At 41.5% G+C, this 27232-nt stretch overlaps 1 protein-coding gene across 8 annotated transcripts; it reads right to left on the bottom strand.

The window, feature by feature from the left end:
- Positions 1–69: 69 nt before the first annotated feature.
- Positions 70–27232, bottom strand: C3H5orf63 (chromosome 3 C5orf63 homolog). 8 transcript variants are annotated; one of them, XM_020902971.2, is made up of 5 exons: positions 27144–27232; positions 24721–24766; positions 8555–8675; positions 1378–1434; positions 70–709 (listed from the first exon to the last, which is right to left on the bottom strand). In XM_020902971.2, the coding sequence occupies exons 3-5, from the start codon at positions 8666–8668 to the stop codon at positions 533–535; spliced, it is 348 nt and encodes a 115-aa protein (XP_020758630.1). In that variant the 5' UTR covers positions 8669–8675; positions 24721–24766; positions 27144–27232; the 3' UTR covers positions 70–532. The 8 variants fall into 8 exon arrangements, with proteins under 8 accessions (XP_020758630.1, XP_020758629.1, XP_020758634.1 ...); XM_020902970.2 differs by lacking the exon at positions 27144–27232 and adding an exon at positions 26234–26329; XM_020902975.2 differs by lacking the exon at positions 27144–27232 and adding an exon at positions 26203–26289.

Here is a 27232-nt window from a genome sequence, read left to right as displayed (position 1 = left end):
CAAAAAAATGAGCTCTAATTTTAAACAGGTATTATTAAATTCCTCTGAAATAGACTTCATGCAGATGTATTTGTTAAAACATCCTTTTATTGACTGTGTACACTTATTAGCAATTCACATTTCACTTTATCTACCAAGTGGAAGAACATTTATTCTTTCATTAAAAAGTTAAGCCCTTAGGGCAGCAGCAGGGACACAGAGCCTTCTTCTTATAAACGGCTGTGTCCGGTGAAAGTGAGATGCTTCCATATTAATACAAAAGAGTAAAATAAATAGAACAAGTGGATTTCTCCTGCCTTCCATTATCCCCTCCCTGCCAATACACTCCACTTATTTTATAAAATGCCAGCACGTAAACAGTTCCCACATTGGTACTTCCATTAATCACAAGAGGAATATCACTATCTGGCACCACTGAGTTCAGAACATCTGTAGAGCTGTGTGAAAATGACAAAAGGAGTTTGAAGCCACGGTCATTTCCTTAGGAAAACACGTTCTGGACAGAGAAGGTAGAAAATCATAAGGGTGTTTGTCAGCCTCTTGCACCTTGCTGCTCAAGTTTCTGGAGCTGTTTTTCAAGTTTTGAGATGTTTACTCGATGCATCATCAGAAACTGGCCATTCAAATGAAAGACGGGGATGTCAAATTTATACCTGTCATACCAAGCAGAGTTTTCTGGAAGTGTGATGTCCACTTCCTGTAAAATAAACTGAAACAGAGACAGAGTAAAGCTCTATTTTTCAGCAACATGGAACAATGCAATGGTTATAGTGACAAACTGATCCCCAGACCAGGTCTAACACTCAGAGATTTTTTTTTACTGTTGTTGTTTACTTGAGGTCCACAGTCATCTAATGACCTTGATTTCCCCAACCTGATTTATTTCTTTATATTCCTTAATTCTCCAGTTCGCTACTTTTCTGTTCTATCTGTGAGGTTCAGCATTACTACTCAGTTGAAATGAAATAAACTATGTCCCCAACTGGGAAGCTGCCTGAGACTCAAGAAAGACATGTTTGGACTGGAAGATTGGGAAAGGTGTCACAGTTTGCAACTGGAAAACACTTCCATGGAAATGACAAAATAACATAAAAGGAATAGGGACAAAAGCTTAAAGCATGAATACTGTACCTGCTGGTTAACTTTGACTCATTTTAACAGTCAGAGTAAGAAAACCAATGCTGCTCAGAGAAAAACACTTAGGTGTAATGACTTTTATGGAAATCAGCACTAAAGTCTCTCTAAAGAACAGAAAGAAAATTTAAATGAAAAATCATTCAATGTCTTTTCCTAAAGAAAGGATCCAGACAGATGCTTTGTCTTATACTACATATACTATCCATTCCATATACATAAAGCTATAGTGTATCATATTACCCGGTTTTTATAAGGCCCCAGTACTTCCTTGGCTTCATCACAAAGGGGACATGGATCCTATAGGAAGAAAAAAGCCATTAATCCCAGAGAAATGGCATTCAGCCTGACAAAAGCCACAAGAAGCAGATTATACTTAATTTAAAAGACTATTTTCTCCCAGGTTAATAATACTGTTTTATTTCCAAAGCAAAACACTGCTACAGAATCTTATAAATAGCTGGTATTTCATGGTAAATGGGCTTTTGGCAATTTTTAATTGTGTTTTGATTTTCTTCTCTACAAGCATATTTATCTAATAAATGTTGATGCTTACATGTTACACACATAGATATGTATATATGTGCATATATGTGTATATATATATATGTACACACAATACATTTAGATGTTTATATGTTCTTATTACTGGCTTAGTATAATTGATACCTGGGAAGATCATTTTCAAAACATCTATAGTTTTAGGGCTTTGTCCTTCCTAGATGAGGAGCACTTTCTAGGCCTGGCTGACATTGCCAGAATTTCTTAAAATCTGTTTTGACAGGGGGCACTGAGCTTTGCCAGCCTGTTTTTCCATTTATTTTATCTTTCTTTTTCTTTGGCCATGACATGCGGCTTGAGGGATCTTAGTTCCCTGACCAGGGATTGAACCTGGACCCATAGCAGCAAAAGCATGGAGTCCTAACCCCTGGGCTGCCAGGGAAGTCCCCAGCCTGTTTTTCCTAGTAACCCAGTGGGATGGAGTTAGATAGTTACTGCCCCGTCTTTAGAAGGGAAAAATCTCTTTACTTTGGGTGCTGATTTTACCAAGTCTGTAATGTTTTGTCCGTTTTCTCATTCTAAGTGTCAGCAGTAGGTTTCCCAGAGTCACTCCACTGTACAAGCAAGTTTCTTGGCTGTTGTTGTTTGCACTCTGTCTAGAGGAGACGTCTCCTGAGAATGCTATGGACCATTGGCAGATTTTAAAGGCTTAAGAGTCCCCAACTCAGTGAACAAGGACTACTGTAGGTTCTCTTGTATGAGCTAAAAACGGATTCAACATACTGATGCTTATATATCAACATACTGATATCATACTGATGCTTATATAAAACCTGCTTTTTAACAGGATAGAAAACAATGAGCTGTTACGGAGGCCCTTCCTCCAGCTTAACTCACCATATTTAGAAATAAGAGCCCAGATCATCAAAAGACATTTTCCTTCTGAAAGGTCTTTCTGGCCCTATTTTCCTGCTTCAGAGAATTTGGCTCATTATGTTATTATTAGCATTATAATAAACAGATGATGGGTAGTCTGTGATTTTTAAGATAACCACATTAAAATTTTCTGAAAAAGTTCAAAAAAGTCAAGAGAGGATCTTAAAAGCAAAAGCAAAACAAAAACCAGTGAAATTGCAGAAGTTCTTGCTTTTATAATAAAGAACTTTAGTAGATCTACGATCACTTTTTTTTTTTTTAAAACCCAGGGACCATGGACGTCTGGGCAAATTATCACATGTGTATGTATTTTTATGAGGAAGTGTTCATCAAATTTTAAAGAAATCTGAACTGAAAAATGACAAGATGGTAAAGAATGCAGGAGACCTGGGTCTGATCCCTGGTTCAGGAAGATCCCCTGGAGAAGGGAATGGCTGTGCACTCCAGTATTCTTACCTGGAGAACTGCATGGACAGAGAAGCCTGGCAGGATTCATAGGGTTGCAAAGAGTTGGACACAACTGACCAATTAACACACACACACCTTAGCTCTTCGACTACAGATGACTCAGGGACTGGCCAGTCATAGACAATGGATAATGTGAGGCTTTTGCTGAGGTTTCTGTAGATACCTGAAATGTGAGATCTGGGATTGGGATTGCTGCAGTTATCCATCTGAAGAGCCAGAGTGTGCACTGATTTAACTCAGAGAATGTGGAGCTGAAGAGATTGGTAATATGCTTAAGTTGCAGAATCAAGCTACTTCTGAAACTAGACTAACCCATAAAATCCCTTTTTCGTTTAAGCCATTCTGGGAAGTACTTTCTATTATTTATAAATGGAAGAGACCTGATATGTACTTTCTTTCAGAGAACTGGGAACTCCTGGAGGTGACAGTAATATCTTGTATGTCTATTGACACAAATGAAGGGTTCAGTACAAGCTTTAAGCTGAACAGAAGATTAGTGGAATTTTTTTTTTTTGGCACATGTTTTGGTTTACTTAGGCTTCCCTGGTGGCTCAGATGATAAAGAGTCTGCCTGCAATGTGGGAGACTCGGGTTCGATCCCTGAGTCAGGAAGATACCCTAGAGGAGCAAATGGCAACCCAGTTCAGTACTCTTGCCTGGAAAATCCCATGGACAGAGAAGCCTGGTAGGCTACAGTCCATGGGGTCACAAATAGTTGGACATGACTGAGTGACTTCACTTTCTTTCTTGGCTTACTTGGCTGTTGTTCAAACTGAAAAATTGTGCAGAATAGTTAGGCCGAATGAGCACCATTAACCTTAATGGATTATTTTATTTTTGTGGTTAATTTTCACATGCATTTCTCATAGTAGACACAGATTATGAAATATTTTTGTTCCATAATAGTGCAATATATTATTATGAATATGAAAAGTAGTTAAGATTATTTTCAGTAAGAAATTAACTTTAAAATTTTATTAGGTAATTTTCAGATATATTCAAATTCCTAAAATGCCTGAAATCTGAGTAAGTCTATTAAACAAGAGACCTTTTTTGTTTGAATTGCAGTATTTTTCACTAAAGTTATTCTGTTATCCAGCACTTTCCTTTTTGATTATAAATCACACAAAGTAATGTTAATTAGTAAAAGGAAATCCATAATGCTTGTGTTATAAGTTTTACAGGAAAAATCTCTTAAAAAATTTACACTTGCTTTATGACTTAAAACTAGTGTTCAGTTCAGTTCAGTCGCTCAGTCGTGTCTGACTCTTCGCGACCCCATGAATCACAGCACACCAGGCCTCCCTGTCCATCACCAACTCCCGGAGTTTACTCAAACTCATGTCCATCGAGACAGTGATGCCATCCAGCCATCTCATCTTCTATTGTCCCCTTCTCCTCCCTGCCCCCAATCAGGGTGTTTTCCAATGAGTCAACTCTTCACATCAGGTGGCCAAAGTATTGGAGTTTCAGCTTCAGCATCAGTCTTTCCAATGAAGACCCAGGGGTGATCTCCTTTAGGATGGACTGGTTGGATCTCCTTGCAGTCCAAGGGACTCTCAAGAGTCTTCTCCAACACCACAGTTCAAAAGCATCAATTCTTCGGTGCTCAGCTTTCTTCATAGTCCCAACTCTCACATCTATACATGACCACTGGAAAAACCATAGCCTTGACTAGACGGACCTTTGTTGGCAAAGTAATGTCTCTGCTTTTTAATATGCTATCTAGGTCGGTCATAACTTTCCTTCCAAGGCGTAAGTGTCTTTTAATTTCGTGGCTGCAGTCACCATCTGCAGTGATTTTGGAGCCCCCCAAAATAAAGTCTGACACTGTTTCCACTATTTCCCCATCTATTTCCCATGAAGTGATGGGACCAGATGCCATGATCTTAGTTTTCTGAATGTTGAGTTTTAAGCCAATTTTTTCACTCTCCTCTTTCACTTTCATCAAGAGGCTTTTTAGTTCCTCTTCACTTTCTGCCATAAGGGTGATGTCATCTGCATATCTGGGGTTATTGATATTTCTCCCAGCAATCTTGATTCCAGCTTGTGCTTCTTCCAGCCCAGCATTTCTCATGATGTACTCTGCATATAAGTTAAATAAGCAGGGTGACAATATACAGCCTTGACATACTCCTTTTCCTATTTGTAACCAGTCTGTTGTTCCATGTGCAGTTCTAACTGTTGCTTCTTGACCTGCATACAGGTTTCTCAAGAGGCAGGTCAGGTGGTCTGGTAATCCCATCTCTTAAAGAATTTTCCACGGTTTATTGTGATCCACACAGTCAAAGGCTTTGGCATAGTCAATAAAACAGAAATAGATGTTTTTGTGGAACTCTCTTTTTTGATGATCCAGCAGATGCTGGTAATTTGATCTCTGGTTCCTCTGCCTTTTCTAAAACCAGCTTGAGCATCTGGAAGTTCACGATTCACGTATTGCTGAAGCCTGACTTGGAGAATTTGGAGCATTACTTTACTAGTGTGTGAGATGACTGCAATTGTGCAGTAGTTTGGGCATTCTTTGGAACTGCCTTTCCTTGGGATTGGAATGAAAACTGACCTTTTCTAGTCCTGTGGCCACTGCTGACTTTTCCAAATTTGCTGGCATATTGAGTGCAGCACTTTCATAGCATCACCTTTCAGGATTTGAAATAGCTCAACTGGAATTCCATCATCTCCACTAGCTTTGTTCGTAGTGATGCTTCCTAAGGCCCACTTGACTTCACATTCCAGGGTGTCTGGCTCTAGGTGAGTGATCACACCATTGTGATTATCTGGGTTGTGAAGATCTTTTTTGTACAGTTCTTCGGTGTATCCTTGCCACCTCTTCTTAATATCTTCTGCTTCTGTTAGATCCATACATTTCTGTCCTTTATCGAGCCCATCTTTGCATGAAATGTTCCCTTTGTATTTCTAATTTTCTTGAAGAGATCTCTAGTCTTTCCCATTCTGTTGTTTTCCTCTATTTCTTTGCACTGATCACTGAGGAAGGCTTTCTTATATCTCCTTGCTACTCTTTGGAACTCTGCATTCAAATGGGAATATCCTTCCTTTTCTCCTTTGCTTTTCACTTCTCTTCTTTTCACAGCTATTTGTAAGGCCTCCTCAGGCAGCCATTTTGCTTTTTTGCATTTCTTTTCCATGGGGATGGTCTTGATCCCTGTCTCCTGTACAATGTCACCACCTCAGTATTCTTGCCTTGAGAACCCCACGAACAATATGAAAAGGCAAAATGATAGGATACTGAAAGAGGAACTCCCCAGGTCGGTAGGTGCCCAATATGCTACTGGAGATCAGTGGAGAAGTAACTCCAGAAAGAATGAAGGGATGCAGCCAAAGCAAAAACAATACCCAGTTGTGGATGTGACTGGTGATAGAAGCAAGGTCCGATGCTATAAGGAGCAATATTGCATAGGAACCTGGAACGTTAAGTCCATGAATCAAGGCAAATTGGAAGTGGTCAAACAGGAGATGGCAAGAGTGAACATCGACATTCTAGGAATCAGTGAACTAAAATGGACTGGAGTGGGTGAATTTAACTCAGATGACCATTATATCTACTACTGTGGGCAGGAATCCCTTAGAAGAAATGGAGTAGCCATCATGGCCAACAAAAGAGTCCAAAATGCAGTACTTGGATGCAATCTCAAAAATGACAGAATGATCTCTATTCGTTCCCAAGGCAATCCATTCAGTATCACGGTAATCCAAGTCTATGCCCTGACCAGTAACGCTGAAGAAGCTGAAGTTGAACGGTACTATGAAGACTTACAAGACTTTTTAGAACTAACACCCAAAATAGATGTCCTTTTCATTATAGGGGACTGGAATGCAAAAGTAGGAAGTCACTAAACACCTGGAGTAACGGGCAAATTTGGCCTTGGAGTACAGAATGAAGCAGGGCAAAGGCTAATAGAGTTTTTCCAAGAGAACGCACTGGTCATAGCAAACACCCTCGTCCAACAACACAAGAGAAGACTCTACACATGGACATCACCAGATGGTTGACACCAAAATCAGATTGATTATATTCTTTGCAGCCAAAGATGGAGAAGCTCTATACAGTCAGCAGAAACAAGACTGGAAGCTGACTGTGGCTCAGATCATGAACTCCTTATTGCCAAATTTAGACTTAAAACTAGTGTTAGGGATAAGAAAATAAGTACAAGTCAGTCCTCATTATTTGTGGATTCTGTATCTGCAAATTCATCTATTCACTAAAACTTATTTGTAACCCTAAAATTAACACCCAAACTTTTGCAGTCATTCATGGATGTGCAGTTGCATAGAGCAGTAAAAAATCTGAGTGCCCAAAGTGTACATTTCCAGCTGAGTTGCAACAAGATGATGCTCTTTCTAGCTCTCATACTGTAAACAAGTGACCTTTCCATGATCTACTTCAGTTCAGTCACTCGGTCATGCCCAACTCTTTGCAACCCCATGGACTGCAGCATGTCAGGCTTCCCTGTCCATCACCAACTCCCGGAGCTTGCTCAAATTCATGTCCATTGAGTCCATGATGTCATCCAACCACCTCATCCTCTGTTGTCACCTTCTCCTCCTGCCTTCAATCTTTCCCAGCACCAGGATCTTTTCCAATGAGTCAGTTCTTCGCATCAGGTGGCCAAATCATGATCTACTGAGTGCCATGATTCTTGCATTTATGTGTTTTCCTGCCATTTAAAATAGCCCAAGTGCAGTGCTGAAGTGCTGTCCATTGTTTCTAAGCATAAGAAGGCTGTGCTGTGCCTCAGGGAGAAAGTGCTGTGTCCGATGAGCTTCGCTCAGGCACGTGTTATGGTGCTGCTGGCCCTGAGCTCGGTGGTAATGGATCAACAGTGTTCATTAAATAAGGTGCCTTTAAACAGAGACACACCTAAAACAAGGTTATGTATTTTTTCCCCTCCTCTTATCCTCTCTTGACCAACTCCCTAGAGCTTTCTCCTCATCATTTCTCTGAAAATGCTCGTAAGTTCCAATGACCTTCATGTTGCCAAATCCATTGGTCAGTTTGCAGACTTCATTCTTTCAAACTACCAGCAGTATTTGGCAGAGCCGACCATCTTCCTTAAAACAAAGGTTATGTATTGATCAGCTGACAAACCTTTGTGACCAGATGCTCAAAGGACTCTAACCCTATAGTCAGCCTAGGAGCAGTGGTTCAGTACTTGCTAATTCAGTATTTGTAGCGACTTTATAGACTATGACTATCACAAATAACAAGAACTGACTATATTTCTAAATGATACACTTGTAAACATCAGTTCTTTTCTTTCAATGTAAGGATTAGATGACACATATATTAATTTACTCTCTGAAAACAGTGAGACAATGAAGTATCTGGGTAGGGTGAGAGTTACCACTGTTGTAAACTGATGAGAGAGTCTGAAGAAAACTTATACCATTGCTTGCTTTCCTTTCAACATTTCCCCCCTTTTTTAAATGTACAACTTTCTTCCCCAACATCTGAATACTTTATGTTTTTAAAGTAGTAATTTTACTTTTTCCTCTGTACCTTTGTGAATAAGGTCAGCACAGGCAGAGCAGTCTTTGAGGCAGAGAGATTTCTCAAGAGCAGTTGAAAGGAGTGTTTGGCAAGTTGCATGCTATTTCCTTGAAACCAGAGCATCTTAATTCTGCCAAAAGAAAAATAGAGCAGTAAACTTATGTGCCCTAGACATTGCTCTTTATAATAGGAACAGTAAGCTGCAAGTCTGTAATGGAATTTGAAGACTTCAGATGTACTTCTTGGAGTCCAAGAGTGGCAGAGAGGCCAAGATGTTTGGCACGTCTCCATGATGCCTCAATATGCACTGTATTCCAAAGAAAACAGAACTTAGGGAGAAAAATCCAAATGTATGAATTAACTATGTGTCTAATCACTTGGTTTCTGTAAGCAAATTGCATGCATGTGTTAATTAGAATAAAAAATTAAATTGCACCTGTAGGTTTTGCTAGCATCCTGATGATCTTCTAAAATGTGGACGTTTCCTGAGATGGTTTTTATTTGCAGAGGTAGCTTATCTTATTGGTGGGCATCAACAGTGCCCAGCCACCTTCACGGTAAAGGAACAGTATGTAAGCAGCACACGCCTCCAGCTGAAGGTTAAGGCTATTACTTATGAGATCTGTGCTCTGCTGCAAGAGGTGGGGAAACAGAGCGCTACTCAGAGGAACTTAGAGGGAGAATTAGGCTGAGCTAACTTGTCAAACACAAAAATCTACTCAACTCTTTTAAGAAGTATTTTAAAAGGAGATTGCCATCATTTGTGAAAACATCCACAAATGTACTAGTGTTTCTGCTGGAGATATTCCAATAAGAACAGCGCGGTAACAGCAGCATGTCAAACACTAGGCTTTGAAGTTCTCTCATCCTGCTACTTTGCATGACATAAGACACCCTACTTATTTCTAGTTATTCTTCTGAGCCTCCAGCTTTGTCCTTTAAACTACATATATGATCATTTTACTTTTAAAACATATGCACTGTCGACTTTATTGCTTATCAATATTCCTAGCATGAATTCATTCCTGGGATCTTCATTTCTTAACTTCTCTTTACTCCATCTCTCCAACTTCACATATCAGTTTTCCCCTCCCTTATGTTGGTGAGTTGCAGAGCAAAGATTTTCTTTCTGTGCCTTGAATAACCAGAGATTATGTGTTTGTTAGGACTTCTGCACTTCCTGTCTCCCTGTGTGAAAAACTCTCAAGTAGCTTCTCATTTGGCCTGGGCACATGTCACCTCTTAGTGACTGCCGTATCAACATGGGCCCGTCCACCACTCTCCTTCCTCATATCTTGCTCTAGTTTCTATTGTCCTTCACTATCTAATACTGCTTCTTTACCTGTATGTTCCCTTTGCTGCGACATGCGCTCCACAGGAGCAGACACTCGCTCACTGCAGCAGTCCCCGAGTGTCTGCCGCTAGCCTGGTATGCAGCAGCTGTTTAAATAGCTGTTTGAATGTCAGCAGTATTAGAGTGAGCCTCCTCCTCCTCTCCAGTTTCACCTCGAGCCCTCATCAGACACCCAGTGTGCACAGCTGTCCCCACTGGGGCTTCCCTGGTCAATCAGACGGTAAAGAATCTGCCTGCAATGTGCGAGACTTGGCTTCGATCCCTGAGTCAGGAAGATCCCCTGAAGAAGGGGATGGTTACCTACCCACTCCAGTACTCTTGCCTGGAGAATTCCAGAGACAGAGGAGCCTGGCGGGCTATAGTCCATGGGGTTGCAGAGTTGGATACAACTGAAGGACTAACACTTTTTATCCCCCTTTCCAGTTTCACCTCTGCCCCTCATCAGACACTCAGGGTGCAGAGCAGTCACTGTTTGGGGAGATCTCATATCATAACTAAAGGTGAGCGCTCCTCCGCGTGTCCACAAGAAGCAGGCAGGGCACTGCAGCTGGTCCCAGCCCTTCCCCACCGTCTCAGTCTCATTCTGCTCGACTCCACAGGGCATGCCTGTATTAACCGTGCTCTAGTCTCTACTGGTGACCAGGCTTTTCAGTGTAACATTAGCTTCAAACTCATTTCAAACAGAATGATATGACTTTAAAAGCACTGAACCCATATCAAACTAGAGTAAAGACAGACAAAAGGACTGAATTCTGACCTGTGGAAACAATAATCTTTCCTTCTTTCCTACACTCTTAGTCTTCCAGTTCTTCCTGGATCTCCCTGCTAACTAAATGAATCTGATAATGCATAAAAAAGAATGTGATAAGAATTCTGCAAGGATCCAGCATTATTCTAAGGTGGAAAGGAGATCTAAACAGTTTCACAATATGCTGTGCTACTCTCAACCAAGTGATAAGCCCCAGTGTATATATTTTCCATAAATTCAGCAGAATCAGCACTCCAATAGGTGAATGTGGTTGGAGACAGTAGCTTCAAAACATGTCTCTGTCTAGAGGATATAAATGAAGGGGGAAAGTAGAATGCTAGCCATGTTTACACTAGGTACAAATTTCTGCGTCATTGGTTTGGGGAAGGCATTATGCTAATAGTGACACACCCTCCTAGGGTATGAAGGTAAAGAAGCTGTATTAAATGAAAGAGAAAGAAAATTCTGAAGATCAGTTTTGTGAGAGTAAAAACAGAAAGGCAGCCCTGGAAATGAGAAGGAGCAGGCCATGTAAGGCAGTGACCTAAGATGACAACCAGGATAGTGAACAGCAGCTGTGTGCTTTGAGTGGAAGGATTTAAGATTTATTGATGTCTGTCTGGTAAGGAATAGAAAACTTATTGCTTTTAGCTGGCTAAGTTGAGACTGAGGTGTTAAGGCTTTTGTAAAAAAAAAAAAAAATCACAGTCACAGTGGAAATCTGCTTTAGTATTTCCAACATGACAAAACACAGCATGCGGTCTTGGTTGCACCCAAGACAAATAAAACCTGTCATAGTAAACAGAGTTGCTATTCATTTCAGATTTGCAATAATACTTGTTCAACTAACCCAGAAAGCTAAATAAAGTCTTCAGAGATGCCACTACCATTCTGCCTAAACTAGTTCTCTTCTCCATGTTAGTCTCCATTTCTCCTTTTTTTCTCCCATGTAAATTTAATCACTTAAACATGGAACATTTGTTTATTGAGGAATGCATTAGCATTATGCAGTTTTACTACCTGCATATTTTCCAAATGCCCTGAGGCACATGCATTTTACCACACTGTTAAACTAACTTATTTCTTTGTAAGCACTGTATTATAAAATTATATTGGAGTCTGATATATACTAAAAAAAAAAAATTCCCTATACCTCTCTCTCCTAGGCAGAAATAAGGTATTAAGGCAAAAGTTCTGACCACTGGAGTTCACTTACTTTTAGAAATAAAAAGGAAAATGAAAAATGGTACACTCCAATTGGAATCCTATAATATTCTTCTTAGAATATTTTATTAACTCTGTAAACCCTAATGCCATTGCTGTCAATGTCATATTCACCCAATCATGCCTTCTTTAAGTAAAATCTTAATATGGACTACTCTGTCAATGTGATGTTTTCATAGTTCTATTATTTTTGAACAGTATCTCAGCACTGTAAGAAATGTTCTGAAAGGTGATCTGTACCTGTTGGCTCATGACTAGGAGGACAACATCTTTTTGATTATGTCATTGGATTTAGTCATGAAATGTGTGTCTTTACTACATGCACAAACGCATACACACACACAATTTTATCCTTTGTATTCTGTTACATGTCTCTGTAATATAAGCAAAAAGAGCTGTGTGCACAATATCAAAAAAGCACAGTTGGGTCACCTTTGTCACAGACAAAAAAAAAAAAAGTATAAGGCTGGATTTACAATTTGTCTAAAACAAATTCCACAGCCTAACGATAAAGATGGTGACTCCTGCTGTTTCAAGTACATGGCTGCTCAAAGGCATGGATCACCCCAAAAGAGAGAGGGAATGCTGGCTTTTCAACAAAACTGAGGCCAACTTCAGTGGTCTTATCGCCTAATCAAATACAGCATGGGGGAGGGCTGACTGGACTCAATTCCGTCCTCCTTGAAGCAGTATAAGAAAGGAAACTTTATAGTGTTTTCCCTGTGAAGCACTGAAGGGCATATCATTAAAGCAACTGATCACAGGACAGAAAAAAGCCAGGGTCGTTTGCACCTTTATTAAGGATTACTCATTTCTTGCATAAGGAGCTGCCCATGCCCTGGCTGCACATCACTTTTGTGGGGCTCCTGGATTCTTTAAATGCTGTGTGTGTCTGATTAGAAGGCAAACAACATTGTTCTCACTTGAGTAGAGAAACTGACCTTCACAGATCAGAATTTTTATTCATTCAAAGAATCCTTTGGCAAACCGAATCTCCAAGCTCACATGATCTCTTATCAGCAAGCTGCAGTGTTGTTAGTTCATGGGCAAAATCAAAAAGTCTATCTAAGCTCAGGTACCACCTTCATTCAGTTCAGTTTAGTCACTCAGTCATGTCCAACTCTTTGCAACCCCATGAACTGCAGCACACCAGGCTTCCCTGTCCATCACCAACTCCAAAAGCTTGCTCAAACTCATGTCCATCAAATTGGTGATGCCATCCAACCATCTCATCCTCTGTCATCCCCCTCTCCTCCTGCATTCAATCTTTCCCAGCGTCAGGGTCTTTTCAAATGAGTCAGTTCTTCACATCAGATAGCCAAAGTATTGGAACTTCAGCTTCAGCATCAGTCCTTCCAATGAATATTCAGGACTGATTTCCTTTAGGATTGACTGGTTTGATTTCCCTGCAGTTCAAGGGACTCTCAAGAGTCTTCTCTAACACCACAGTTCAAAAACATCAATTCTTTGGCATTCAGCTTTCTTTATAGTCCAACTCTCACATCCATACATGATTACTGGAAAAACCATAGCTTTGACTAGACAGACTTTTGTTGGCAAAGTAATGTCTCTGATTTTTAATGTGCTGTCTAGGTTGGTCACAGCTTTTCTTCCAAGGAGCTAGTATCTTTTAATTTCATGGCTGCAGTCACCATCTGCAGTGATTTTGGAGCCCCCAAAAATAAAGTCTCTCACTGTTTCCATCGTTTCCCCATCTATTTGCCACAAAGTGATGGGACTGGAGGCCATGATCTTCATTTTTTGAATGTTGAGTTTTAAGCCAGTTTTTTCACTCTCCTCTTTCATTTTCATCAAAAGGCTCTTTAGCGCCTCTTTGCTTTCTGCCATAAGGGTAGTGTCATCTCCATATCTGAGGATATTGATATTTCTCCCTGCAATCTTGATTCCAGCTTGTGCTTCACCAGCCCAGCATTTCGCATGATGTGCTCTGCATCTAAGTTAAATAAGCAGGGTGACAATACACAGCCTTGACGTACTCCTTTCTCAATCTGGAACCAGTCTGTTGTTCCATGTCAGGTTCTAACTGTTGCTTTTTGACTGCCTACAGATTTCTCAGGAGGCAGGTAAGGTGGTCTCGTATTCCCTTCTCTTTCAGAATTTTCTAGTTTGCTGTGATCCACACAGTTAAATGCTTTAGCGTAGTCAATGAAGCAGATGTTTTTCTGGAATTCTCTTGCTTTTTCTATGATCCAACGGATGTTGGCAATTTGATCTCTGGTTCCTCTGCCTTTTCTAAATCCAGCCTATACATCTGGAAGTTCTCAGTTCACATACTGTTGAACCCTAGCTTCGAACATTACTTTGCTAGTGTGAGATGAGTGCAGTTGTGCAGTAGTTTGAACATTCTTTGGCATTGCCTTTCTTTGGGATTAGAATGAAAACTGACCTTTTCCAGTGCTGAGTTTTCCAAAATTGCTGGCATATTCAGTGCAGGTCTTTCACAGCATCATCTTTTAGGATTTGAAATTGCTCAGCTGGAATTCCATCACCTCCACTGGCTTTGTTCGTAGTGATGCTTCCTAAGGCCCACATGACTTCACACTCCAGGATGTCTGGCTCTAGGTGAGTGATCATACTATCATCATGGTTATCTGGGTCTTTAAGGGTCTGTTTCGGGTCTTATAGTTCTTCTGTGTATTCTTGCCACCTCTTCTTAGTTTATCTTCTGCTTCTGTTAGGTCCATACCATTTCTGTCCTTTATTGTGCCCATCTTTGCATGAAATGTTCCCTTGGTATCTCTAATTTTCTTGAAGAGTTTTCCAGTCTCTCCATTCTATTGTTTTCCTCTATTTCTTTGCATGGATCATTGAGGAGGGCTTTCTCATCTCTCCTTGCTATTCTTTGGAACTTTGCATTCAGATGGATATATCTTTCATTTTCTCTTTGCCTTTCACTTCTTTTCTCAGCTATGTATAAGGCCTCCTCAGGCCACCATTTTGCTTTTTTGCATTTATTTCTCTCGAGGATGGTTTTGATCACCGCCTCCTATATAATGCTACGAACCTCCGTCTATAGTTCCTCAGGCATTCTATCTATCATATCTAACCCCTTCAATCTATTTGTCACTTACACTGTATAATCATAAGAGATTTTATTTAGGTCATACCTGAATGATCTAGTCATTTTCCCTACTTTCTTCAATTTAAGTCTGAATTTTGCAATAAGGAGTTCATGATCTGAGCCACAGTCAGCTCCTGGTCTTATTTTTGCTGACTGTATACAGCTTCTCCATCTTTGGCTGCAAAAAATATAATCAATATGATTTTGGTGTTGACTATCTGGTGATGTCCAGGTGCAGAGTTGTCTCTCGTGTTGTTGGAAGAGGGTGTTTGCCATGACCAGTGTGTTCTCTTAGCAAAACTGCTAGTCTTTGCCCTGCTTCATTTTGTTCTCTAAGGCCAAACGTTGGAGCTTCTTCACAAGAGTATAATGTAAATTTAATACTGAGCTGGAATTAACCTAAGACTATTACCGTCGCTCCTGCTGGACCTGAGTTCCAGAAAGAGAGGCTCAGGGCTTCTGTTCAGTCATTCATGCCACGTGAGATGTTAAGTGCTCCATTTCACATTCACTACCATCTAAGTATAACATTCCTATTGTTATCCAGTGACTAGAAACACATGTGTGTGTGCACACACACATACACACAGGCCCACATAAACACCCCTCTACTGGGAACAGAATCCACTATTTTAGATTACTGAGAGCTCATGTAATGAGGTGAAAGTGACCCACTCATCTGGGTCACTGGGCTCTCCCTAATCCAGAGAAACAGGGATGAATGATGCCTCCCCAGGGGTCTTATGTGCTTGTGGTCAGTCAGCGGTGTCCAAAGCTCCCTCTCTCCCAAACAAGTGGGAGCCTAGCCTGGGATCTGGGGTCCAAGGGTGGAGCCAAGAGTGACAAGGTGAGGCGGTGTATAGGGACACAGTCAAAGCTGCAGATGGAGCTGATACTTTGAGGCGTCAGTTCCAAGAGTAAGCAGGGTTAGAATGAGGCTGCAGAACAGAAACAGAGGGTAGGGGGTGGCAGGCCGCCTGGAGGGGGGCCCTCACTCCCTGGGTGGGATCTCAGGTGCTTTTCAGCACCTCAGCTGCAGCCGTCAGTGGAACTGGCCAGGGGAACTGCCAAGGAGATAGCCCCAACTCAGACATGATGTTACAACAAGGACCCCTGGCTCACCATGCACCTGCGGGGCCACCTGTACATGGCTTCATGCTCAGCTCCATTCTTTTTTTTAAATAATGTAACACTGTATTAGTTTCAGGTATAAAATATACTGATTTGATATTTGCACATACTGTGAGATGATTATCACAGCCTCATCTGTCTGTGATCTGGACTGTTGACTTGATCCCACATAACACATGAGATCCTGAGCAGACACACCCACACATCCACCCTGCTCCCTGTAGCTTCTATTTCTAGGATTCAGTGGCAACAGGTTCATCACACGGGGGAAAGAGAAGCCTGCAGAGATAAGCAGTTCCAGAAAGATATGACTGGTCACATGAGTTCCTAGAGACAAAGCCCCCTTTCTAACTTTCTTTTAAATGACTACTATGACTCTGGGGTTTCCAAGTATCTGGATGTCTCCACTCCACTGTTTGAATGCAATGGGTGCTCCGTTCATTTACATTCAACACACTGGTCTGCACAAAAAGTTTTTTAACTGTTTGAAGTGTGGGCCCTGGACTGGCCAATAAGATTACAACTCCTCCAAAGGTATATGGCATTCACATGTCCATCACTTAGTACGTTCACTCTGCTCCTCTATCCCACTCCCTTCAAATTATCAGTAAAATTAAGCCCCTGTTGTTTTTTCTTCATCCTGTCTGGTGTTTAGCCCATTTCTTTCCCTCCAAATAAAACTCTCACATGGAGAAATCAACTCTACATTCTGGATAAAAGCAACTAGAGAGAGACACGCTGCAGTGGATTTAGGAGGGAGTTAAATTCTTCACTGAAACAATATAAATACAGGAGAGATCACAACAGGGGCATCTAATGGGCAACTTCAGATGTCATAGAGAAAAGTAGAGAAGAGTACTGTGGGCTGACATTGGAACTGATTTCACGAGAGAAGGATCCGAAGTTATATAGGATTTGGATACATAGAAAAGGGGAAAGCATTCTGAAGTCAGGGTTAGACACAAAGGCATGAGGTACGAATGCTGTGGCCTTTTGGATGGGAGCCAAAGAAAGGTTTTAAAGAAGACAGTGATGCGAAAAATCAGTATTTTAGGAGACTGATCTGGCAGCAGCGAGAGGATAGACTGCAAAGGAAAGAAGAATGGAGGCAGGAAAGAGTTATGAAAATCTAGGTGTGGGATGAAAGTCACTCATTCAACAATTACCTGCTGTTTTCCACGTATGAGATACTCCTAGGTACTGGGTTCAGTGGTGCACTGAACAGTTAAGTCCCTGCCCTCATGGGGTCCACTGTCACGGGGCACATTAAAGAGACCCTTAGGTCAGATGACATCAGACAGCAGTAAGCAGAGGGGAGGGAGTGAACCAGGCTGATGTGACGGCAACCAAGGCAGGCCTTTAAATAAGGTGCTCTGAGCAGGTGTCATTTTTGCTGAGACTAAAGGTTAAGAAGGCACAAAGATCTGAAAGAAGAGCATTGTGGGAGAGAGAACAGAAAGTGCAAAGGTGCTAGGCTGAGGACAACTTTGATTTAGTGGAAGAAACAGAAAGGACAGTGTGGCTAAAGCAAGTAAGCATGGGGAAGTGTGGAGGAGACAGGTCAGCAGGGGTTGGAACACCTAAGGCCTCGGGGGTTATGTTAAAGAATTGAGGTTTTAAGCATAATTAGATTTAGAGGAAGGAAGTTACATGATCACATGTACATTTAAAAATGATGACTGTAGGGACTTCCCTGGCAGTTCAGTGGTTAGTGCTTCCACTGCTGGGGACCCAGGCTGTATCTCTGGTTGGGAAACTAAGATTCCCTGCAAGCCACATACATGTGAGTGCTAAGCTGCTTCAGTCATGTCTGACTGTAACCTGCCAGCTCCTCTGTCCATGGGATTCTCCAGGCAAGAATACTGGAGTGGGTTGCCATGCCCTCCTCCAGGGGATCTTCCTAACCCAGGGAATGAATCCACATCTCTTATGTCAGGAGACAGAAAACCCCCATTGGCAGGTAGGTTCTTTACCACTCGTGCCACCTGGGAAGCCCGGCAAGCCATATGTCACGGCCAAAAAAAAAGAGATGACTTTGGCATTGTGTGGACTTCCTTGATGACTCAGACAGTCAAAAATTCGACTGCAATGTAGGAGACCTGGGTTCAATCCCTGGGTTGGGAAGATCCCCTGGAGAGGCAACGGCTACCCACTCTAGTATTCTGGCCTGGAGAAGAGCAGGCAGAAGAGCCTGGTAGGCTACAGTCCATGTGGTCGCAAAGAGTCGGAGCCGACTGAACGGCTTTCACTTTCACTTGGCACTGTGTGAAGAATGGGCTTGGGGTGGCAAGAGTGGAACCAGGGAGCCAGTTAGGGGTCACTGCAGTAGTCCAGGGCAGAAAGGTGGGTTGCAGGGACAGGCGTGAAAGGACCTGCCAATGAACTTGATTTGAGTAATTAAAAATGACAGTAAGGACTATCCTAGTTTCGGTCGTGAGCCTCTGGGTGGGTCGTGGTGCCAGTTTACTAAAATGAGGGATGCTGAGGCAGGAACAGATTGAGTGGGGTATGGGTCTGGGAGCTCAGTGAGGGACAGGCTGGAGCTCAAGTAGAAAGTGGCATGTACAGGTTTGGTAGCCAGGAGAGAAACCAGGACTGAAGATAAAATTCAAGACTCCTTCAGTTTGAAGGCTCCTATTACAGCTGAGATTGTGAGATCATCTAAATAGCTAAGAAAAGAAAAGGGCCCAGGAGAGACCTCTCAGGCAATCCAACATTCAGAAGTAGTGTGGAGAGGAGCCAGTGAAGGAGGCAGAGAGAAAGGTTGATGGGGTAGGAGGAAAATCAGAAAAGTGGGTTGTCATGGAAGCCAGCAGAAGAAAGTGTCCAGAAAGATAGGAGTGGCAGATTGTCAAAAAGAGTGATGAGGGCTTGGACTGGAAAAGGGACAGTCAAAGAATCTACCACGAATCAGATAAGATGTGTCTGATGTCCCTCCAAAGGAATGAAATCTTACAACCAATGCCAACCCCTAAAATGAATGGCCTTGTCTGATCCCTGCCTAATTTCACCTCTTAAACAAAAGGAGATATTTCTGGTGAAGATGGAGGCAGTGGGGTAAGGAGAAGAATAAAAGCAGAAGTTGGATGGATGACTTAAGAAGGGATAATAAATATAAAAATCTTTGTACAAGCTAAAAAGCAGAATAGAGAAATAAAGCTTAGCTATTTGTTATGAAAAAATACAAAGATAAGGTACTGTTATTAATAATACTGATGATGATGAGTCTACTGACTGAAATGTGTTTTTACTGGCCCCAGAAGGAGGATCTAAAACTCTAGGAGTGATAGTTTCAGAAACAGGGAATTGAAAACTGAAAAACATTTCAAACAAATAGCTGAAAAGTTTCAGATTGTGAACATTACTTAAATGGGAATTCCTAAGACAGGATATAACTGATTCAAGACCCAACATATTTATTTTCTGGTGTTAGTTGGTCAGTTGTATCCAACTCTTTTCGACCCCATGGACTGTAGTCCGCCAGGCTCCTCTGTCCACGGAATTCTCCACGCAAGAATACTGGAGTGGGTAGCCGTTCCCTTCTCCAGGGGATCTTCCAGTCCCAGGGATTGAACTGGGTTTCCTGTATTGCAGGTGGATTCTTTACTGTCTGAGTCACCAGAGAAGCCCATTTATTTTCCACTAAGACTTAATATCTTGACCAGCAAATACCCTGGCACCAGGTTCTGGCTTAGCTTACTCAGGCCCCACACAGTACAATGAAATTCATTTTGCAAGAGGCAGAGATTTTCCCTTGATGGGCTTTGAACAAAGGTCACTTCCTTTCCCATTATTCCTTCCTAATACTTGCCTTTATATTTTCAAAGAAGGGAAAATTCAGTACCACTGTTATTTTATCAATGATATCCTCAACCCAACTCCTGTATATCAAAACAGAAGCTGCCTAGGCAGCGGTAAAGCTGGATTTATTAATGATCTTTAAAGACAAAACTTGTTCCAAAGTATTTTGAATAAATGTGTAGAGAGGTCAAAGTAAATGTAAAGGAATATAGCTTTCACTAACTCATCAGTCAGGGGAATTAAGCACAAATGGCATGATTCTTCATCTTTAAAGTTACTCTTTCTTATAGAGTTTCAGTTGGAATTCAGCACGTTTAAATTCCTGGGTGCATTCCTGTATGAGCATTTCATAAATCTAAACCCCAAAGACAGACAACTCCACCAATTAGTTCTCTGATGCTAGGCCATTCCTCGTCTCTTTAAGCCTCAGTTTCATCAACTGTAATATGGAACTATGATCTCCTGTCCTATTCTCTCATTTTACAGAGACTAGGAGAAACTGTCCTAGTTTTCAAATGTCCTCCAGATCAGAGAAGGGGAAATCACATACAGAAGAGATGCTGTGGCAATAGCTCATGATGTCAAAAGGCTCCAAAGAAAGCCTTAGAAGTAGTCAGCTGTAGGAGTCTAAAATGCTAAGCCCATTTAAAGAGGACCAAAATTCATCTGGGCAAAATTCATTCAAATAGATCTGGGCAGAAGCGTACGTGGGCTTGCTGATCCCAAGCTTGTTTCTCTAGCTCCTTGATCATAACTGGGAAGCCTTGGCATCCAAAAATACCCTGCAGGAAAATGGGGGAGGTGACATTGATCTTGCATTGTTTAAGCATCTGAGATGGAAAAGTACCTCCAAAAAGTATACCAAGAATGTGCCTCCACAGCACTGTTTATAATAGCCAGGACATGGAAGCAACCTAGATGCCCATCAGCAGACGAATGGATAAGGAAAATGTGGTACATATACACCATGGAATATTACTCAGCCATTAAAAAGAATTCATTTGAATCAGTTCCAATGAGACGGATGAAACTGGAGCCCATTATACAGAGTGAAGTAAGCCAGAAAGATAAAGACCATTACAGTATACTAACACATATATATGGAATTTAGAAAGATGGTAACGATAACCCTATATGCAAAACAGAAAAAGAGACTCAGATGTATAGAACAGACTTGTGGACTCTGTGGGAGAAGGCAAGGGTGGGATGTTTCAAGAGAACAGCATCGAAACATGTATATTATCTAGGGTGAAACAGATCACCAGCCCAGGTGGGATGCATGAGACAAGTGCTCAGACCTGGTGCACTGGGAAGACCCAGAGGGATCGGGAGGAGAGGGAGGTGGAGGGGAGGACCGGGATGGGGAATACATGTAAATCCATGGCTAATTCATTTCAATGTATGACAAAAACCACTGCAATGTTGTAAAGTAATTAGCCTCCAACTAATAAAAATAAATGGAAAAAAAAAAAAAGAATGTGCCTCCAAAAATAAGAATAATGTTTCCTATTGACAGACACATTTAAAGAATGATTTTTAATGACAGACCCTCATCATCTTGGCATTCTCCTCCACTTCCAGAAGTGCGGCTGTGTTTGCCGAGGCCGATAGCAAGCTGACAAATGTGAAATGGGAGGGAGGAGGAATCTTCTGAGTAAGCAAGAGTTTGTTTTAGAATCTTTGGACCTTAGCAGTCACATTTTCCATATCGTTGCTTCAGAAGAGCCTACTTGGTAATAGGGTTAGTTACCAGAAAAACATTTAGCTAAGAAAAATAAAATGAAGATGCTGATCAAGAATAGTAGTAGAGGGAGGACCCCTCTCTCTAGCACCCAGGGGTCCAAAAGGGATTCCAGACTAATTCTTGTTAACACAATGGGGCTTGCACACACTGTACCCATCCCCTCATCCTCAACTCCAAAGTTATTGACTCAGCATCTGGCCTAGAGCCAGAGGTATATTCTGAATTCAGAGCATGCAACAATGTTCAGTACAATTAGGACATAATGGCTGCAAAGCTGTTCCTGAAAGCCAAGAAAGCCTGAATAATGTGGTTGGGTTATATCATACATGAGGGCTTAATAGAGTTTAAAAACCAATTTGAAAATTCCTTCATTCCATAAAGATAGCATTAAGATGAGGGCAAAATCATGCTAGTTCAAGGGTTGGGGATAAAGTGCATAAGGAATTATGCAGACTCCTTTCCATATTATCCTTCTTAACCAAAATGACCCATTCCCTTTGAAGGTATCTCTAATGCTTACTACTGACCCAGAAAGAAGGAAATTTCATTAAAAAATCTTAAGTCTTATTGTACCCAGCTAGTAATGCCATTTTTCCTTGCTATTTAAAAAGCATACGATTTCATTTCTAAAAACAACTGTTTGCAATTCAAATTCCATCCATCCAGGCAATGTCTCCTATTTGTCGCTAATACTCCACCATTTCCAATTCATCTTGCAAAAGAGGTGAAGTTATCCACATGACCACACAAGACCTGAAAGATGTTTCATTCATTTTTAGCCATTTTGTAGTAAATGGCTTTGGAACACTTGAGATATTAAATCCATCACTTTTTTGGACTTGTGACACTAATACCAGAACATTAGGGACTATCCACTCTTGAGGTCCTGCTCTAGTAACCTTCAGATACATGAGATTCCTCAATTCTCTCAGTCCTATTCTGGTTACTTAGGAGCTGACATTGATAGAAAATCTTAATATTTTGGAGCTGGATTCCAGGGGACTTTGGAGATGCCTGTGCTTGATAAAGAAATTTTACCAAAGACTTTCATAATTTTTTTCTCTATATTTTCTCTTTGAACAATGCTTATTTTTCATAAGAGACCAGCACAGAATTTTCAGAACAGAAAGGGATCTCCAAGGTCAACTCTCTTTTTTTCCAAAAAGTCTCCAAAAGCTTTATATCTTAATCCTCAGAGTATACTAAGTAATGGATACCACATTTTGTTTAAGATTTAAGGATGGAGAGAATGAGGAAAAGTCTCAGCTTCAGATGGCAGAGTTCCTTTGCGGTAAGAATGAGGTTCTGATCTCTAAATCTAAGATGATACAGATTAACTTCATTTTTGAACTTGGAGAAACAGAGGTGAATTTAGATCTCTCTCTCTCTTTTTTTTCAGTCTATGAACTAAGCTGCTTCAGCTGACTGAATTTCTATTAATTTTTCTTTTTCCTGAATTTCTATTAAATAACAGTATCCTTTCTCTTGGCTGACTGGAAGAACTACATGTTTTAAGAAGTAACGAATTTTAAAAAATCAAATAATTCAGTCTTATGTCCTTACCCCTGACTAAACTAGAAGCCACTTCCCCATTATTTCATGATTGATATGAAAAAGTACAGGAGCAATGAGAGGAAGGTCATCTGTTTCCAGCAGTAACATTCTGGTTTCTGCTGGACTCCCATTGGCAACAGAAGGAAGCAACATAGACCACATGCCTGCCCTATTACAATACAAAAAGCTGACAAGTTTGAAGTCTTTTGAAATGTCAGTTAAGTAGAAAAGATGATGTGGCTTTCCTTCAATATTATTTGGGTAACCTAGCCTTAAAATAATGAACAAAATCCTTTATCCTTAAGGCAGGACCAAACCAAGATATTAGTGGCTTAGATAGGCTAATAATTTAGTATACCTTCAAATGGATACTTTTCAGATATTCACTCAACAGGTGTTTGAGTGAGGAGTTGGACACTGCAGGCCTTGAGAGAGAATGGAGATAGGGCTGGTGGGGTCCTTTACTTTGCATATTCTGTTCAGTATAAGAAAGACCCTGCAACTCACCAGACTAGATCACCTTGGATGGCAGTTTGGTGACCATCTGTAGATTCTCAAATATACCCTTCCTTACTCTAAGCTATTTATTAAGGCATTAACTGTAGCATTTAAAACTGCATTTGGTAGCCCCTTGAAAGATTACTGTTTTACATTCTTTTCTCTACATTGCTGATTCCCACTGATGCTTTCATATTCCTTACAGATCCAGCCTCCCCTTTATACCATGTACTCAGTGTCTGTAATGTGCCAGGCACTGGGCCAGGTACTAGAAATATAAATGTGATTCAGATACTTTCCCTGCCTTTATAGAACTCACACCTTGGGTAGGCGAAAGATTTACAAACAAATAATACAATACCACAGTGATGAAGTCTACAGCAGTAAAATGGTTGTTACTAAATATTGGTAAAATGCTTTGAAATCCTTGGAGATGGATACTTTCTTAAAATAGAAGATATTTTGAGTTTTACTTCTATCTCTGGAAATCTTATCTTGGGTAAGGATTGGAATAAAAAGAGAGTAACGTTTTCATGCCTCCAGTTCCCTGCCACTGTAACTGAGATGGGGAGGTAGGGATGTGGAATAATATCTAGGTGAAACTTAGCCAAAACTTTCCACTTTGCATGTTCTTCCTCAAATAATTTTTTGTCTCTAGAACTTGCCATGATACTAGGGGAAGGATGATGGAAGCTCACCTAGTCCCTGCTACCTGGTTAACTACACATCCCTGGATCCAGATGGTTTCTCCCTTCAAAATAATTGCAAACAAGATTAAAACTGCAAGCAGGAACTATTCCAGCTGGCTTTTGGCTTCCTCTGATGTACACCCCTTGAATAAAGCAGTGGCAAAATTAGATTTAAAATAAGGAACATAAAAAACCTTACTACTTGTACCAGTTCACCTCAAGGTCCTGCTGTGTGCAACCCTGAGCCCTGGCATTAGAGTAACTAAAGGCATCAGCCACCTGGAGTTTGCATGTTATGAAATACAAAAACCTTAATAACAAGAAAAAGAAAACTTATCTTGAAGGCGTACCTCCACACTGCCTCTGAGTATTTAAGAGTCTGCTGGAAACAGGCATCTGGAATAAAATAGAAATACAGTCCAATAAATTCCCAAGTTGGAAAATCCTCATTTCTATTTCCTTACCTGCCATCAATCCATCTAAAGAAAACCACATAGCCACATTTTCCTCTGGTAAAGGAGACAAAAAAAATATTGATCCTCCTTTGGCAGGCAGTTACTACTGACCACAGTAAGCATGAAGAAAAAACTCTGGGGAGTCTGCCTATCTAAAACACCAGGCCCACCAGCTTTAATTCTCACACCAGGACCTGTTCTGGTTCCAGGCAGTTCCTTGGCAGAGCAAGACACAGGTTATTAGGTTAGGACATTTCACACAGAACCATGATTTAGTTCTGCCTTACCCCCAACATTACTATAACCACTCAGTATTTCCAGGGCACATCTCTTTTTCTAAGTGTTTTCAGTTTCAATGTGTATAGCTCCAAATATTGCTAGCATTATAAGCACTTTCATACAGAATTCCTGAGATAACTAGCCACCTCATCTTTTTGCAGTCACAAACTGAAACAGCTCTTTGCTGCTTAACCAAGGCAGTGTGTGGTTAAGGAAACCTACTTATGTTGGGAAATGTGCCAGAGAGTGTGGGGGGCATAACAGATCTTAGAAACAGCTCTTAGCTCTGGGCTACAGGAGCTGAGAACCTTGGGGTTGAGCTGGGTCATACTGTGAATTTCTTTTTTTTTAAAGTGTTCTAAAATACAAAGTACTACATAAAATACTTTCTATGAAGAATAAAGATCAGCCAGGTTTAAAAAAAAAAGAAAAATAACTCCTTGTTCTTTAACAGGACAACCTTAGAAAGACACTTGCCTATTCATATTAGTAACAATCCAGTAGGGACTTCTGTAACTCTGGACTTCTTTAAAAAAAAAAAAATATGAGTCATATTTGTCAGGGGTGACTGACAAGGCTAAATATTTATTGAGAATTGTATAGGCTTTGATTTATTCTCTCATAGTTCAGCACCCAGAAGGCTGCGTTTGTCCAGCAAAGGAAGAGAGGAGCTCCAGAAAACCCCAGGACTCACAGTGTTCCCCACAGCACTCATGATTAAACCTTTTGGCCCTCAGTTAAAGGTCAACATGGCTGCTCAAAAACGTTTATTTCAAAAGGCAGTCATCTCAGCCAACTGAGATTACATTGCCACTTCACAGAACTCAATTAAATGCGAAACACAGCATCTGTTAATCAGGGAAGAGGCATGAAGTTGTGATGTTTTCTGCTTCCTCTTAAAAAGCTGCCTCTTCCCACCCGTGTTCACTTCCCAAAGCGCCATCGCGCGCACTCACATACACACACGCTTATAATTTGCCCGCGGAGGTTCACGGATTTATGGCTCCCGGTTTAATTAAATTTCCTGTAATGACAATCGAAATCGGCAGCGTGCGGCACAGCGTGGAGCTCCTGTGACCTCCTCTCCCGCCCGCGTACCGGCTCCGGGCTGGGGACCGCGAGCGCCCACCTGCCGGCGCCAGACCGCTGGGACCCACCAGAGCCTCAGCCGCCCCTGTCGCCGCTTCCGCCCCGCGCCCGGCACTTCCGCCCCAGCCGCGGGCGCCCTCCGGCTCCCGCACTTCCGCCCCGGCCCTCAGCCGTTAGGGAGTGTGTCAGTGGAGGCCAAACCCGAGCCAATCGCCCCTCTGAACGGTGGCCGCGCCTGGGCTGTTAACGCGCGAAAACCAAGGCCACACTGTTCTTTTTCTTTGTTTTTTAAGACCACGGAAAAGTGACCTGGCAGGTTTGGGAACCATTTAATAACGAGATGTGAGAGAAAGTGCAGTGAAGGCCGGTTTAACTCCCTCTCCCCGCATTCATTCATTTATTGTTTACTGCCCTCTTTCTCTGAGTCCCGGCTGAGCTAGGTTATGGGGAACGGGGATGATGAACAAAATGTTTGACTTGCCTACACAGCCCTTTGGGCACCTGTACCCACCCAAACTTCAGGGCTGTGTAGGCAAGTCAAACATTTGGAAACTGAGCTTTACAAGTCATGTGGCTAACTGTTGTGAAAGGGACCTCTGGAAGAACAGGAATGTACTCTAGGTAAAGAAGTAACTTTTAGACTGGAACATACAGGGTCAGGTTGGGCAGGGACTGTGCTCTCCAGGCCTAGGGACTGCTGACACTGAGGGAGCAGGAATGTGGGCAATGCACAGAAGAGGCACTAGCAAGGCTGAAGCCTTGAGGGATGGGGGCAGGGGTCCCGGAGTTGGGGGCGGGTTGGAAACAAGCTGGAAAGGATAGGCCTGAGTAGACCCTGTAGGCCTTTTCAGCTTTGTGCTAAGGGCAGCTGGAGGACTTTTTGTTTTACTGTTTTTTACTGCTTTTGTAGGTTGAATTGATTGCTTTTCCATTATGAAAAGATCACTCACCTTTAGGGAGGGCATGTGAAGGGGATGGGGTAGAGGAGAGCAGAGCTGGAACAGGAAAGGCAGGATGTGATAAATAGTCTAGGAGTGAG

The sequence above is a fragment of the Odocoileus virginianus genome, chromosome 3 (genome assembly GCF_023699985.2).
Source record: "Odocoileus virginianus isolate 20LAN1187 ecotype Illinois chromosome 3, Ovbor_1.2, whole genome shotgun sequence".
Classification (NCBI taxonomy): domain Eukaryota; kingdom Metazoa; phylum Chordata; class Mammalia; order Artiodactyla; family Cervidae; genus Odocoileus; species Odocoileus virginianus.
Note: the sequence above shows the minus strand (reverse complement) of the source record. Positions and strands in the feature narration are given on the sequence as shown.

Coding starts and splice junctions, on each gene's coding strand:
- C3H5orf63 (XM_020902971.2), bottom strand. CDS start 8,668: ATGCTCTGGTTTCAAGGAAATAGCATGCAACTTGCCAAACACTCCTTT. Junction 1,435..8,554: donor TGCTGACCTTATTCACAAAG/GTACAGAGGAAA, acceptor TTCTTCCTATAG/GATCCATGTCCCCTTTGTGA. Junction 710..1,377: donor TGGGGCCTTATAAAAACCGG/GTAATATGATAC, acceptor TCTCTGTTTCAG/TTTATTTTACAGGAAGTGGA.